At 46.1% G+C, this 16090-nt stretch overlaps 1 protein-coding gene across 2 annotated transcripts in view; it reads left to right on the top strand.

Moving 5' to 3' along the window:
- CCDC180 (coiled-coil domain containing 180) overlaps positions 1–16090 on the top strand; it is a 161483-nt gene that overhangs the window by 22894 nt on the left and 122499 nt on the right. For both annotated transcript variants that reach the window (XM_033961663.1, XM_033961664.1), the window contains exons 9-11: positions 2738–2901; positions 5365–5484; positions 6024–6103. In XM_033961663.1, coding sequence (XP_033817554.1) covers positions 2738–2901; positions 5365–5484; positions 6024–6103 — 364 coding nt within the window. The remainder of the gene's footprint in view (positions 1–2737; positions 2902–5364; positions 5485–6023; positions 6104–16090) is intronic.

Here is a 16090-nt window from a genome sequence, read left to right as displayed (position 1 = left end):
CACCCAAGCGAGAAAGTCCCCTTGGATCCCGAATCGACCGAGCGTCTGGAAGAGGTGGTGCCAGGATACCATATCGAACGCTTTTTCTACATCTAAGCTAGTAATGAGCGCCTTATCAGAAACGGCACGCGGATGTTGTAATACTGCAAGGACCCTTAGCAGATTCATGGACGCATGTCTGCCAGGTACAAAACCGACTTGGTCTTCGTGGATGAGTGTGGGTAGGAATTTATTAAGACGCGACGCTAGAATACTAGCCAAAAGTTTTACATCCTGGTTAAGGAGGGAGATGGGGCGATAAGACCCTAGAGCGTCGAGTGGAGAATAATAACGTGCGCCCTATTATGCGAGTCTCCTGGAGGAGTAACACTGCGGAGTCCCATAAAGTATTGCTGTAAGGTGGCAAGAGCCTGGGGATCTAATAGCTTATAGAATTCGGGGCCAAAGCCATCTGGCCCCGGAGTCTTGGCCAGCTGGAGTTTTTTGATAGCGACTTGCAATTCCTCGCCTAGAATGGGGCCATTGAGAGTGAGACATTGATCGGCCGTCAGGGCGGGTAGACAAAGATCTTGAAAGAAACGCTCACTGGCAGTCTCGTCATATTGTTGCGCTGCGTAAAGGTCAGTATAGAATCGGACGAACTGCTCCGTGATGGCCGAGTGAGTGACATGTGTGACGCCTTGGGTATCTTTAATAGAAGTAATGGTGTGTCGGGTTTTATGTGGGCGCACCAAGTTTGCCAGTAATCTCCCCGTTTTGTCCCCCAGCGGTAGAGTTTGTATTTGTAGCAATAAATATTACGAGCGGCCCTTTGATCTAAAAGAAGATTAAGTTTTTTCTTGACGTCGCACATGGCCTGTTTGGATGCGTCGTCCAGACGAGAAATGTGAAGGGAGCGAAAGCTGGCAAGTTCTCGCGACAGAGCCAAAAGTTCCCCGTCCCGTTTTTTGTTCAGGGACGCCGTGTAAGCCAGTACATGACCTCGCATAACCGCTTTAGCCGCCTCCCAGTAGACCATGGGGTCCACATCCGATACAGAATTGGTCATATGGAAGTCTGCCCACCGCTTTTGAAAGAATTCCCGAAACTCCGCGTCCTTGTAAAGGAATGGGGACATCCGCCAGATACGCCCCGCGGTCTGAGACCCGAAATGTAGGTCAAGGCCAAGCAAAGCATGGTCAGATACAAGTGGTGGTAAAAGACTTGATGCCGAGAGGTTCGGAAATAGAGAGGCTGAGATGAGGAAGTAGTCAATGCGAGAATGAGACGAGTGGGGGTGAGAGTAAAAGGAGAAATCTAGTTCAGTGGGGTGTAACGTACGCCAAGAGTCCAAGAGTCCCAATTCCTTAATAAGAAAGTGTACCCCTTTATTGAAGTGGCCCTTTGGTACCGGCTTAGCCGGCCTGCGGTCCCATTGGGGGTGTGCAACAAAATTAAAATCGCCTCCCATGATAACCGGTTGAGGCATGAGGGGCGCCAGATGACTCACCACTGAAGTAAAGAAAGCCTGTGAGTATGTGTTAGGGGCATAAATATTGCACAAAATTAAGGTTTTACCCCAAAGCTCGCCTATTAGGATGATAAACCTCCCTTTGGGGTCATCAATCTGGCTGTGCACGTGAAAGGGTATGTTCTTATGGATGAGAATGGCTACCCCACATTTCCGAGTGGTAAATGAGGCAGAGTGTACCTGTCAGAATAGGCCCAGGAGCCTTAGGCCCCTCCTGTGGGCGGGGCCTTAAGCACATGGCCCGGGTGGCATAAATGCGCATTAGTTGAGTCTTTCATTTGAAAGGAAGCTCTGGAATGAGAGGGCATATGATGAAGTTAAGAAGTGATAGGCTTTGGAGTAATCTAAGGAAATACATTTTTACAGAAAGGGTGGTAGATTCGTGGAACAGTCTCCCCGAAGAGGTGGTGGAGATAGACACTGTGCGTAAATACAAGAAAGTCTGGAATAGGCACTTGGTATCTGTTAGAGAGAGGAAGAGATAATGGTTACTGTGGATGGACAGACTGCCATCATGTTTCTCTGTTTTAAAAAGTGTGTGCATATTTCCAAACCCTGTCTCCACGAATTCCTTCCTTTACTGTGGATAAAAGTCCATGTTCAGTGGACTACTGCGCATACTTTTACAAACACGTATTCATTTATTGCATTTGTGGTCCACTATATTCTACACAGATCACAACAAAAAAATTACAATATACAGCAGACCTATAAACACAACTAAAACAAAGAGAAAGTACACAGAAAAGAAACAGATATCAGCAACCGCCTTCATCAGTTGAGACCACTAGCTCATTACTAGGCCAGCCGGGGGGGGGGGGGGGGGGAAACTACATCCATCCAAAGGTTTGATCATGACTGGGTTCAAAAAACTACCTTCAGCTGTCTCTGAAAAGTTGTGTCTGTCATAGTTCTTAACACTGGTGGACCATTCCACTCTCTTGGACCTGCAATAAAGAAGCAGGAAATGTGTATTTCTACAAATTGAGTATTGTGCAGTGCTGAAATACTGTAGAAAGACACCAGGTGGGCAATTTTCAAAAAGTCCTTTTCCAAATATTAAGCATTGGTTTGCCAGAAGAATTGCTCTTGAAAATTACTCTACCTATGCTGTAAGAACTGAAATCTGCTCAACTTTATTTTTCTGTTTTGAATTTCCTTGACATCTATGTCTGTTTCTGTTCTTCTACTTTCCTGCATGTTCTTGGCCATTCCCTCGATCCACAGATGCTAAACCAAGCTGTTCTGGCCAATCATAGGGCAATAACCAAACTTTCTATGAATCTGGTGGAGGCAGACCTGAAGCGGGAGGCATCTCAGTGGCTCCAATGGCAGGACATCGTGAAGAGCTGGAAAACCACACAGAAGGACTTAATCATCCAGAAGTTCAGGTTGGAAGTCCAGCTATAAGTGTTATGGGTCATAGATGGTACTACAGCAGGTCACATAAGGTCCAATATTCAGCCGGCAGTGATCAGTGTTTTGCTGACCACCATTGGCATTATCCCCTGACATTCAGTGCTAGGCCATGTTTGGGCTCTGGCATTGCATTTCCAGGTATATGGAGCTAGGTAAGTGCAATATTCAGCATTTATCCAGCTATGGCAAAGGGGTGGGGGTGGGTGGATAATGTATTTTGGATAAGTTTTTCCAAGAGTTTAATTTTTAAAGCAATGGATAACAAAGAATCTAACAATAGACATTGGTACTGGTTTAGGATCTGTTGAAAACATAGATTGCAAGATAATATATCTTTATGTTAATCCAGTTGTCAAATTCAATCCCAGCGTATTCCAGATGTCTTTCCAGTATGATTGAACAAACTTACATTCAAACAACATCCTTTACTGTTCCTAACACAATTTTACAGGACCAACAGGAATGAGAGTGTGATGGGCAAACGGAGATAAACCAAATATGTGTCATTGCAGTTATCCATTTAGTTCTTTCTTTCTATTTAATTTTTAATGATTTTATGGTACTGTTTCCTTATGGTTATATTCAGTTTCTTAATAAACCATCCTTCAAGCAATCAATCATAGTAACAGACAGCAGATAAAGACCCGAGTGGTCCATCCAGTCTGCCCAACCATACATGCTCCATAAATTAATTATTTAGTTTAAATGGTCCTTTTTCTTAGATATTTCTGGGCCAGATTCCCATCTACTGGAGTCTTCATCAAAGCTCACTCCAGCCCATCTTAACCATCCCAGCCATCGAAACCCTCCATAGCCCATCCTCAACTGGCAAACCTGCCCAGTACTGGCCTTAGTTCCTTCATTGTATACTCATTATTTTCTGATTAGAGATCCTCTGTGTTCATTCCATGCTTGTTTGAACTCTGTCACTGTTTTCTTCTCTTCCACCTCTACCACAACTCTCGGGAGCACATTCCAACTAATAAAATACAGGTAGTCCCCTGGTTAAGAACGAGTTCCATTTTTTAAACTGTTCTTAAGTTGAATTTGTATGTAACTCAGATCCTGTACAGGACACAGCCTATAAAAACATTAAAGAAACAGTCCTCAAAATAAAGTACTGTAGTTTAAATAGAAAGAAAAAATAGTAGGTTTACATTTACTTTTGTTCTTCATCTGTCCCACTGTTCCCTCGCCTCCACCACCACATCCAACATTTCTCCCTCTCATCTCTCTCTTCCCATATATCTGTAATTCATGCCTTTCCCACCACCATGTCCAATATTTTTCCCTCCCTATGCCCAACAATTGACCACTTTCTTCATTTCCCCATGTACACCATCTCTTTCCCTGTCACTCAGTCACCCATACCCAAAAATTCTCCCTTCCTATTCCCTCTCCACCTTGTCATCTCTTTCCCTCCCTCCCTCCATTGTTCCATCCTATGTTCCCAAGTTCATGTTCCCCTCCCTCCTTTCTTCCTTCCTTCCATCCTTTGTGTGAAGATTTTACTCCTTGCCTTCTGTGTCCCAACGCGACTCTGCTTCTCCCTTTTGTGTGTCAACGCACCCCCTCTTCCTCCATTCCTGTCCAAATGCAACCATCTTCCTCATTTCCATGTCCCAATGTGACCCTTGTCATCCTTCCCTCCATTCTGCGTCCCAAATTCATGCCTCCCTACCTCCCGTGGGTGTTTACTTCCTCTGGTTGGCTCCCTCCTCCCAGCCGCATTTCTCTTCACAAAGTCACGGCCTTGGTTCCTACATGTGGCCCGCAGCTGACTAAAAGCCTTCTATATCAGCCGTGGGCCTCATGCAGGACCTGCTGCTTGCGGCTTTGCGAAACACTCACTGGAGGGAGGGAGGCACTAATTTTTCTTTTTAGAGAGTGACCATAGCACGACAGTCATTCTCACAAGCTGTCAGCAGCTGTCCCGAAGTCTTCCCTCTGATGTGATCCACCTAGGTGGAAACAGGAACTTGTAGCATAGAGAAAGCTTTTGGGCAGATGCCAACAGCTTGTGAGAGTGGCTGCTATGCTGGGACCCTCTGAAAAGAAAAAATTTGATTTTGAAAAAAGACTGGGAAGGGAGGGAGATGGACTGAGAAGGAGAAGAGATGCCTGGACTGCAGGACCCCCTGGAGCTGTGGATTCCAGGACAGCGACCCTGGCGCCCTCACCACCCCCCCTTCCCCAATGCCAGTCCTGCTCTTCCCTCTGACTGAGCACTAGATTGAGTTTCCAGGAGCTAAACTTCTAAAATGATCCATTGTTCTAAAGCACATACTTTGAATATCTAGTTTGCAAATACGGTAGTATAGTGAAGTATTTCCTTTCACATCCAAAAATAAAATGCACAGGAAATAGATTGATTTCATCATTTGCCCAAATATAGTATTTCAACATAATTAAAGTGATACACTTCTGCCCTCCAGGGACTTCATAGAGAATGAAGAAATTCAAAATCCTGAGGGTGTGAAAATGGCGCTTGATCTCATGATAAAGAAGCAGGGTGAACTACATAAAAAGCGACTAGAACACCTTCAGTCTGTCAGGTACAGCTTGCTAAAAAGCTCTGTCACAGGTAATGTGCCTGGGCTCATCCAGCAGAGGGTTCTTCTGTTCTCTTCAGACTGGTCTGAGAATGACATCTTTATTTATTGATTTGGCTCATGCCTTTTCAGTTGTAGCTCAGTTAGCTTGGTGTAAGGATTAAGGAGAGTCCAACATAAAAGGAGAGCTAAGCAAACTCAGAAGCAGTGAATATTAAGATATACAAACAGTCTTTTATAAACCATAAACAGCAGAACCTCAATATTCTTGAGGGTTAGAGGCAGAGCCGGCCTGTGAATATTGAAAAATCGCAGATAATTTTTAGGGCCTACTCTGACCCACCCCACCTCCCTCCTGTGTCCCGGACCTTCTCCAGACCTTACCTGGTGGTCTAGTGGCGATGCGGGGCAGGATCGATCATCCTAGGCTCCTGCCCCGTGCAGAGCTGTCATCAGGACCACAGCTGGGTCAAAATGAGAGTGAAGTTGGATTATTGGTTTGTTGATGTGTGATAAAAAGAATATTTTTCTTCTTTCAACAGAGAGATGATACCTCCAAAATGCACAAAAGCCAAAGTGGCTGAATTGAATGCCACTCTTGTAGATTTAAACAAAAAAATTGGTGAGTGTCAGATACTGATCAACTGTATGCTTCAGTCTTGGCTTTCCATGCTGTAAGTCTTCTAAAATTGGGGCCAATCCTACATAAAAATAGCCCTTTTAAATTGAAAATAACTTGTATTGTTGATAGATTAGGCCTCCTGCTATGATTCCAAGCTAATTAGCTGGTAGTTTGTTATCTAGTTTGGGGGCAAAGCTGTGAATCTGGAGTCCTCATTTCATTGTCCCTCTGTGACCTTTCATGTTGTTTAATCTAGAACAGTGGTTCCCAACCCGGCCAATCGAGTTTTCAGGCTAGCCCTAATGAATATGCATGAGAGAGATTTGCATATAATGGAAGTGAGAGGCATGTAAATCTGCTCCATGCATATTCAATAGAGCTATCCTGAAAACCCGATTGGCCTGGTGGTCCTCCAGGACAGGGTTGGGAACCACTGATCTAGAATGTTATTTTACTGAAAGTTAGTAAATGGGCCTCTTTGTGAAACTAAACTAAGCTTGTCTGAGACCACAGTAGAGAAAGAGGTGAAGAAGGAGAATGAGTGACAATACATGTGGTGGTGGCAGCATAATATCTACTTATCCACCAGACTAGTCTAGAACCAGTGGGTTAGGCCCTTCATACAGCAGATGGAGACAAAGAACAAAACTTATGAGCACTGCCCTATGTAGGACACCTGCAGCACCTGCTTAGAACTTTTCTGTCTCCACCAGATGGTGATGGGCATGCTACAGCTGGATGTTGAACTTCTATGTTGTGTTTCCTGGACCCAGTTGAAGAACTGGGACCCCAGCTGAGTGGGATCAGTCAGGGTAGAATTCAGGGTCCAGCTGTGAGCATTGCACTTTGGAAATGTTTAGAGGAGTCTAGGTCCCTTACCTCCTTGGTTATTCTCTGGACTTGATGTGCTGACCCTTCCCTCACCCCATTTATATTGTATATGTATATGTGGATCGTATCGCGTATCGTACTGATAAACAATTAATATTGTTTAACCACATTAAAAATATAATTTCCAGTACAATAGGTAAGACATTCTAGACAGTTGAGTTATTTCCCCATATTCGCATGCTGCAGAAGGATTCTACTCTGGATTTTTCACTCTGCCTCTGGTGTACTTCACTGTAACATGGTAAATGATGGCAGATAAAGACCCAAATGGTTCATCCAGTCTGCTCAACCATACACGCTCTATAAATTAATCATTTAATTTAAATTGTCCTTTTTCTTAGATATTTCTGGGCCAGAAACCCAGAGCTCTGCCTGGTTGTGTACTTAGGTTCTAAATACTGAAGTCTCCATCAAAGCCCATCGAAGCCCTCCCCAGCCCTTCCTCAGCTGAATGTCCATATACGGGACACAGACTGTGTAAGTCTGCCCAGTACTGACCTTGATTCTTCAATATATACCATTATTTTCTGATTAGATTAGATATCCTATGTGTTCATCTCACGTTTGTTTGAACTCCGTTTCCGTTTTCCTCTCCACCACCTCCCTCGGGAGTGCATTCCATGCATCATCCACCCTTTCCATAAAGAAAAATTTCCTAACATTACTCGAGTCTACCATTCCTCAACCTCAAATTATGCCCTCTGGTTTTTCCATTTTCCTTTCTCTGGAAAATATTTTGTTCTATGTTAATACCTTTCACTTATTTGAATGTCTGAATCATATCTCCCCTGTCCCTCCTTTTCTCTAGAGCACACATGTCAAACACAAGGCCTGGGGGCTGAATCCGGCCCACCTGGCCATTTTATGTGGCCTGCAGTGACTGTGCAGCCCCAGTGGTACTCCAAGCGCCTGAACGCACTACCCCACTCCCAGCAGCACTCCATGCTCCTCAGTACCCATTTGCAGGCAGAAGGACCCAGTCCCAGTGTAAAAGCTAGATTGGAGCAGGGCGCTCCACACATACCACAGGTGTCTAAGGGTAAGGAAGGATCTATACTTCTACTAAGACTAAGGCCCTCTTTTACTAAGGTGCGCTAACCGATTAGCGTGCACTAAATACTAACGAGTGCATGTTAGTCTATGGACGCATTAACATTTAGCACGCGCTAATCGGTTAGTGCACCTTAGTAAAAGGGGGGTAAGTATCTTAATAAAAAATTTGACCCTTGACTTAGCCTGTGTTTTAGATTTCGGCCCCTTATGTGATTGAGTTTGACACCCCTGCTCTAGAGTATACTTTTTCAGGGCTTCCAGTCTCTCCTCATATATCTTTGTTCGTAAACCTCCTACCATTTTCTCTGGACTTCTTCAAGTCTTCTTATGTCCTTTGCCAGATATGGTCTCCAAAACTGAACACAGTACTCCAAATGGGGCCTCACCATCAACCTGTACAGGGGCATCAACACCTTCTTTCTTCTACTGGTCACGCCTCTCTCTATACATCCTAGCATCCTTCTGGCAACAGCCACCACCTTGTCACACTGTTTCTTTGCCTTTAGATCTTCAGACACTATCACCCCAAGGTCCCTCTCCCCATCCGTGAATATCAGCTTCTCACTTCCCAGCACATTACGGCTCCTTCTGATTGCTAATCCCCAAATGCATTACTCTGCATTTCTTTGCATTGAATTTTAATTGCCAGATATTAGACCATTCCTCTAACTTTTGCAGATCCTTTTTCATGTTTTTCATTCCCTCCTTGGTGTCTACTCTATTACAGATCTTCGTATCATCTGCAAAAAGGCAAACCTTTCCTTCTTACCCTTCAGCAATGTCACTTACAAACATTGAACAGGATCAACCCCACACCGATCTCTGAGGGACTCCATTACTCACCTTTCCTTCCTCCAAGTGAATTCCATTAACCACCACCCTCTGGCGTCTGTCTGTTAACCAGTTTCTAATCCAGTTCACCACTTTGGGTCCTAACTTTAGCCCATCAAGTTTGTTCAAGAGCCTTCTATGAGGAAGCGTGTCAAAGGCTTTACTGAAATCTAAGTAAATTACAACTAGCTTATGCCCTTAATCAATTCTCTGGTCACCCAATCAAAAATTTCAATCAGATTTGTTTGACACGATTTATCTTTAGTAAAACCATGTTGCCTTGAATCCTGTAACCTATTAGATTCTAGGAATTTCACTATCCTTTCTTTCAGCAAAGCTTCCATTATTTTTCCAATAACCGAAGAGGCTTACCGGCCTGTAGTTTCCTGCTTCATCTCTGCGACCATTTTTGTGAATAGGAACCACATCCGCTCTTCTCCAATCCCCAAGAACCACTCCTGTCTTAAAAGATTTGCTGCTGAGTGTTTGCAGGAATTGAACTTTGTCCCTCAGCCAGCTCCATCCACTTCTACCTTCTGGCTTTGTTGTGTGCGCTGACATCTGGCTATGGGCATTCTGGTCTCGGAGCAGTTTGACTCTCCAGAGGATGCTCTGCAAATTTCTAGAACTTTGTCATGCTTGTTTCCTCTGGCACAGGAGTTTCAGCAGCTTTTGGGCAGCCCAGGTAGATTCTTTGGTGGTGCAGGTGACAGGTGCATCCTTCTTCCCAGTGGAGGTGGTGTGGTGTTGAAGGATATGCAAGACCGCTGGAAACCTTTTGATGCAGCTACTTTAGGTATCAAAGCTGCTTTGGTGATGACTTTGTGGCATGCACCTGTCCCTCTCGGTTGCACAAACTGGAGAGTAAAGCGGTAGATTACCCTCCTTAACTTCTGATGGCTGGAATGGATTATGTGGCAGATGCCTTCTATGAATTCAGCGTACTCGCTCTCTGCCCGCTGATTGCTCTGGGTCAGATAGTGGATTGGTGATTCCACTTTAAAGGTATTATTAGCTAGGCTGCCTTTAAGGGGCACTTGTTGTTTGACAAAGGCCTGGATGAGCTCATGGATTCTGTGATGGACCAGAGCCCTAAGCCCCTGCCTGATAGTGGACCAAATCCTCCAGGTGTTCTGGTCGTTCTACTTTTCGAGGCTCATGGCACTCCAGACCGTATGCATCTGCCACGTCGCAGAGATTTTCACAGAACTCCCAATGACAGTATGAGGGCTACAGGCATTCCCAGCCTTCTACTTCCCATTCTGCACCCCCAGTCAAAACACCACGATGCTGATGAGCCGAGGGGTGCTCTCTGTGGATGGGGTCTGGCTCTCAGTGTTTATTCCTGCCTAGATGTGCCTCACATCAGACTAGGGGGTCTTGGATAGTTTTCAGTTAGGTTACATGCTAGATTTGTCTTTCTTCCCTGGCCAATGGTTGGTCGAGTCATTCTGAGGATCGCTGCTCAACCAGGTTATGTCTTGCTGGTGGCTCCAGCTTGGCCTTTCAGACAGTGGTACACAGATCTGATGCGTCTGCGCATGGGTTGCAGCTTTAGACTGTGTGCCTGTCTGGACCTTTTCATGCAGGGGCCAGTTGCCATGGAGGATCCGGGTCATTTTGCTCTTACAGCATGGCTCTTGAATGCGCAGCCTTAGAGCATAGAGGATATTCTGCCCTGGTTGTTGATACTCTTCTCAAGTCTAAGAAGTCGTCCTCGATGTCGGCTTACGCTAAGGCGTGGAAGGCCTTCCAACATTGGTGTTCCCAAAACCAGGTGGATCCATATTCATCTCCAATCTCGCTGATTCTCACCTTTCTTCGGGTTGGTTTGGATAAGGCCTCACTGTGACTTCTCTTTGGACCCAGTAGCCGGGCTCTCCTGTTTTAGATCCCGGGAGTGTAGATAAACAGTTTTGGCGTCTCATCCTGATGTTGCTAGATTCTAGAAGGAGGCTCTTCATGAGCACCCTTTCCCTTCCTGGTTGGAGCTACCCTCTTGGACTTGACGCTCAGACCATTTTTCTTGTTGCCATTAAATTGGCGCATCGTGTGTGGAACTGCAGGCTTTATCTGGCAGGGATCCTTTCCTCTGTATTTCAAAGACAGGGGTTTCCCTTCAGAAGGTTCCTTCCTTCTTGCCGAAGGTAGTTTTGGCTTTCAATCAAGACATGTATTTGCCTGCCTTTCAACTGACAGGTTACAAGTCACAGGACTGCCTGTTGAAGAAACTGGATGTGTGCAGAATTCTTCTGCGTTATTTGGAAAGTCACCAGCGAGTTTCTTTTCTCTGACTTTTTGTTTGTGCTGACTCATTCAGTTAAGTGGGGCGCTCCCGCTTCCAAGGCTACAATTTCCAAATGGATCCGTAGAGCCATTTAGCCTGCTTACATTCTTGCTTACAGTCTCCTGTTTCCATCAAGGTGCATTCTACCAGAAGTGTGGCTTCTTTATGGGCCAAAACTGGATCTGTCACTCTTGACGAAATTTGCAGGGTGGCAACATGGTCTTCTCTTCACATGTTTGCCAAGTTCTACAGAGTGGATGTACCTGCAAGACAGGACTTTGGTTTTTGGGTTCTCGGTCCTAAGGGCTAGTGCAGCAAGCCCACCCTAGCTATTTGGGGGGCTGCTTTTCTATATCCCAGCTGTCTAGAATGTCTCACCTATTGCACTGGAAAAAGAGATTATGTAGTTACCTTGGTAAACTCTTTTCCAGTAGATAGGTGAGACATTATCCCAGGACAAGCAGGCAGGTATTCTCACAAGTGGGTGACGTGATCCAACAGAGCCCCGATGCGGACGCCTCACAAGCAGTCTTGCTTGAAGAAACTCAAAGTTTCGAGTCGCCCGCACCGCGCATGCGCGAGTGCCTTCCCGCCCAGCGCAGGGCGCGTCTCCTCAGTTCTTACTTTTCCGCAGAGCCGAGAAGTCTGTCTTCGACTCTCTATGTGGAGTATTTTCACTTGTGCCTTCTTTAAGTCCGCAGTTTTGGGTAATTTTTCTCAGAATCGCTTGTTTACATCGTACTTTTCTTGTTTTCGAAAAAAAAAAAAAAATTTATTCCGTCCGTTCGACTGGGCAGGCCACATGGCCGCAGTCCCGCGGCTTCGATCTTGCGGTGGAGCTTTTTTGGCCTATGTCCCAGCCTGCGACCGGCTTTAAAAAGTGTTCCAAGTGCCAGCGCGCGATTTCCCTGACGGACCCTCATCTTGGGCCTCAACATCTCCCGAAATCGTGCCAGCCTTTCTCAACACTTACGTCCCGTGCTTTCAAACGTCGTTGCATCTTGTGGGAGCAGCTTTACAGCATGGAGTCTTTGATGGAGCTTTCGTCATCAAAGGGTGCTTCACCATCGACCTCATCTGAGGTTCTTCCAGCTTCCACATCTTCAGCTCCGATCCTTCTTAAACCTGCCTCGTTTGTACTGGCTGCGGTGCCTTCCTCTGTCTCTTCAGGTCAGATAGCGCAGCAGCCCATTCCCATGGTAGTGCTTAAAGTGCCCAAGGTTTCTAAGTCCAAGCACTCTCACACTGCCTCGAAGGAGCATGAAGCCCGTGCAGGTGGTCCCGTTGGAGTCGCAGATCCATCTTTGCAGGCTTCGTTCCAGACCTTATTGGAGAAGCAATTTATTCAGCTCTTTACCACTATGGGGCCGAAGCTTCTCTCTCAACTCCAGCCTGGGCTGCGGAGGTCTCCCGCGAGGTTGAGCCGCCTCCTGTTCCTCAGTCGTACACACACTCTCTACAGGGAGCAGAATCTCTGCGAGTGTCTGGTCTGGCATCGATGCATGCATTGCAAGGAGTAGAGTCTTTGCCCTTGCCTTCACTGGAACCTATACACTCGATGCAAGGAGCAGAGTCTTTGCGAGTGCCTCCATTGGAACCGATACACTCGATGCAAGGAGCAGAGTATTTGCGAGTGCCTCAAGGTTCTTCCACACAGCCACTTCTGCTTTGGTCCACAGCTTCCAGCCCAATCCATTCTCGGCAGGGACCCGCTCTCCTCGATTGTCGAGGCACAGCTCGCATCATCGATCGAGGCATTCTTCAAAGCATTCATCCAGGCATGTCTCGCCTCATTGGAAGCAGCCTTTTCTTCAGTATTCCCCACCGTCTACTTCAACCCTTCCACTTCCGGATCTTGAGGACCCGGTGGAATCTTTTTCTCCATCTAGATCTCCGTCTTCCTTGGATCAAGCAGCTTCGACATCCTCGAGTCCCTCTCGAGGCCAGGCTTTGGCTGATCAGCTGTCATTCTCTTCTTTTCTACATCAGATGGCAGCTGATTTGGATATCCAACTGGACACTGGGTCCAAATTTTCCAAGGAGTATCTCCAGACCATGCATCTCCCGCAACCTCCTGCTGAATCCCTCAAGCTTCCTCTCCACAAGCTTTTGGATCAAACTTTTGTCCGCTGTCTGGAAACTCCCTATTCCATTCCAGCTGTTCCAGGGAAACTGGATTCCAGATACAGGACTGTCCATCACAAGGGGTTTGACAGTGCTCAATTGTCTCATCAATCCCTTCTGGTGGAATCTTCTTTGAAGCGTTCTCACCCTTCTCAAGTATATGCCTCTGTTCCCCTGGGCAGGGAGGGCAAAACGATGGATAGATTTGGTCGTCGCATCTACCAGAACTCCATGATGACCTCCAGAGTCCTCAACTATAACTTTCATTTCATTACCTATTTTGAGTTTTTTCTATCCATCCTTCCCAAGTTCATGCCCTATTTGGATTCGCAGGCACATTTTGAGTACCAGGAAGTCCTGGCATCATTGTCCCAACTTCAACTGCAACTTCTTCAGTCCTCATATGATGCCTTTGAGCTGTCTGCTCGGGCTACTGCTTGCTCGGTGGCCATGCGACGCCTGGCATGGCTCCGTACCATCGACATGGACCCAAATCTGCAGGACCGGCTGGCTAATGTCCCTTGTGCTGGCACTGACCTCTTTGATGAGTCCATAGAGGCAGCAGCCAAGAAGCTTTCAGACCACGAGAAATCTTTCCAGTCTATTCTCCGTTCTAAGCCCAAGCCAGCTCCTCCTCGTCCTTCATGCCGCCTCTGATTTACCAATGGCGTTTTCCACCAAACAGGCTCCTGCCACTCGTCAGCCTGTCAAGAGGCAACATCCTCAGAAGCAGCAGAAGCCTCAGCCACCTGCTGTACCCAAGGCTCCTCAGCCTTTTTAACTGTCTCCTAGAAAGCATAACCTCAGTCATTCTGCCCTTTCCCGTTTTTCCCCCTATCGGAGGTCGTCTCCATCATTTTTACCACCGATGGACGACTATTACCACCGACCTCTGGGTCCTTTCCATCGTAAGGGAAGGATACTCTCTTCAATTCCAGATTCATGAAAGGACTTTTCCATGTCAATCCTATTCTCAAACCGCCTCCTGTGGTTTGGGACCTCAATATTGTTCTTTCTCAGCTTATGAAACCTCCATTTGAACCAATTGACAAAGCTCAACTGAAGTATCTCATTTGGAAAGTGGTGTTTCTCATTGGCCTCACTTCTGCTCGTCGAGTCAGTGAGCTCCAAGCCTTGGTTGCGTATCCACCTTTTTCAGTGTTCCATCATGACAAGGTGGTTCTTCGCACTCATCCGAAATTCCTTCCTAAAGTGGTCTCGGAATTTCATCTCAACCAATCCAGTGTTTTTTCCAAAGCCTCATTCTCATCATGGAGAATCAGCTCTTCATACTCTGGACTGTAAACATGCTTTGGCTTTCTATTTGGAACGCACCAAACCACACAGATCTGCTTCTAAACTTTTTGTCTCCTTTGATCCGAACAAGTTGGAACATCCTATCTCTAAGCATACCATCTCCAACTGGATGGCAGCTTGCATCTCTTTCTGCTATGCCCAGGCTGGATTGCCCCTTCATAGTAAAGTCACAGCCCATAAGGTCAGAGCAATGGCAGCCTCTGTTGCTTTCCTCAGATCTATTGAGGAAATTTGTAAAGCTGCTACTTGGTCCTCGGTTCATACCTTCACTTCTCATTATTGTCTGGATATGTTCTCCAGACGGGATGGACAGTTTGGCCAAATAGTTTTGCAAAATTTATTCTCCTAAGTTGCCAACTCTCCCACCATCCCACTTTGGTTAGCTTGGAGGTCACCCACTTGTGAGAATACCTGCCTGCTTGTCCTGGGATAAAGCAATGTTACTTACCGTAACAGTTGTTATCCAGGGACAGCAGGCAGCTATTCTCACCCACCCACCTCCCCTGGGTTGGCTTCTCTGCTAGCTATCTGAACTGAGGAGACGTGCCCTGCGCTGGGCAGGAAGGCACTCGCACATGTGCGGTGCGGGCGACTCGAAACTTCGAGTTTCTTCAAGCAAGACTGCTTGTGAGGCATCCGCATCAGGGCTCTGTTGGATCATGTCACCCACTTGTGAGAATAGCTGTCTGCTGTCCCTGGATAACAACTGTTACGCTAAGTAAATGTGCTTTCTAGACTTCCCACCCTGTCCTTTCTGCGCCTACTTATTGTTTTCAGTCTGTTTATGCTTCTCCAAGCTGATTCTTGGATGTATGTCAGTCCTTGTGGGCTGGAAAGAATTTGTATATATGTTCCATTTGTTGGGGAGTAGTTTCTGAGCTCCTTTAAAGCCTGTGTTTGTGGTTAATAGTACTATTTAGTTACTTTTGAGCAGAATAATTTTTTACCTATTGCTGTAGGTGCCTCTACTTTGTGATTTAGGTGCTCCTCAGTTCTTGGGTACTAACTCTAAAGGGAGCTAAACAGTGCAGTGAAGTACACCAGAGGCAGAGTGAAAAATCCAGAGTGGATTCTTTCATCAGAATGCAGGTATGGGGAAATAACTCAGCTGTCTAAAATGTCTCACCTATCTACTGGAAAAGAGCTTACCAGGGTAAGTACATAATCTCTTTTTATCCCAGGACAAGCAGGCAGCATATTCTTGACTGATGGGTGACGGCACCGACGGAGCCCCGGTACGGACAATTTTAGAGTGATTGCACTCTAAGAACTTGGAAAGTTCTGGCATGCCGCACCGCGCACGCGCGAGTGCCTTCCCGCCCGACAGAGGCGCGCGGTCCCCAGTTTCTTAGTTTCCGCGGAGCTAAGAAGACGCGTTTTTTCAACGGCTGTTGAAAATTTTTTGACTTGCCTTCCCGCTCGCGTAAACCTTTTTGGCTTTTTGCCTGTTTCCTTTTTCTTTAATTTTTGTAAAAAAAAAAAAC

Source organism: Geotrypetes seraphini, chromosome 10 (assembly GCF_902459505.1).
Source record: "Geotrypetes seraphini chromosome 10, aGeoSer1.1, whole genome shotgun sequence".
NCBI classification, from domain to species: Eukaryota; Metazoa; Chordata; class Amphibia; order Gymnophiona; family Dermophiidae; genus Geotrypetes; species Geotrypetes seraphini.
The sequence above is the reverse complement of the archived record's forward strand: the minus strand, read 5'-3'. Positions and strand labels throughout refer to the sequence as shown.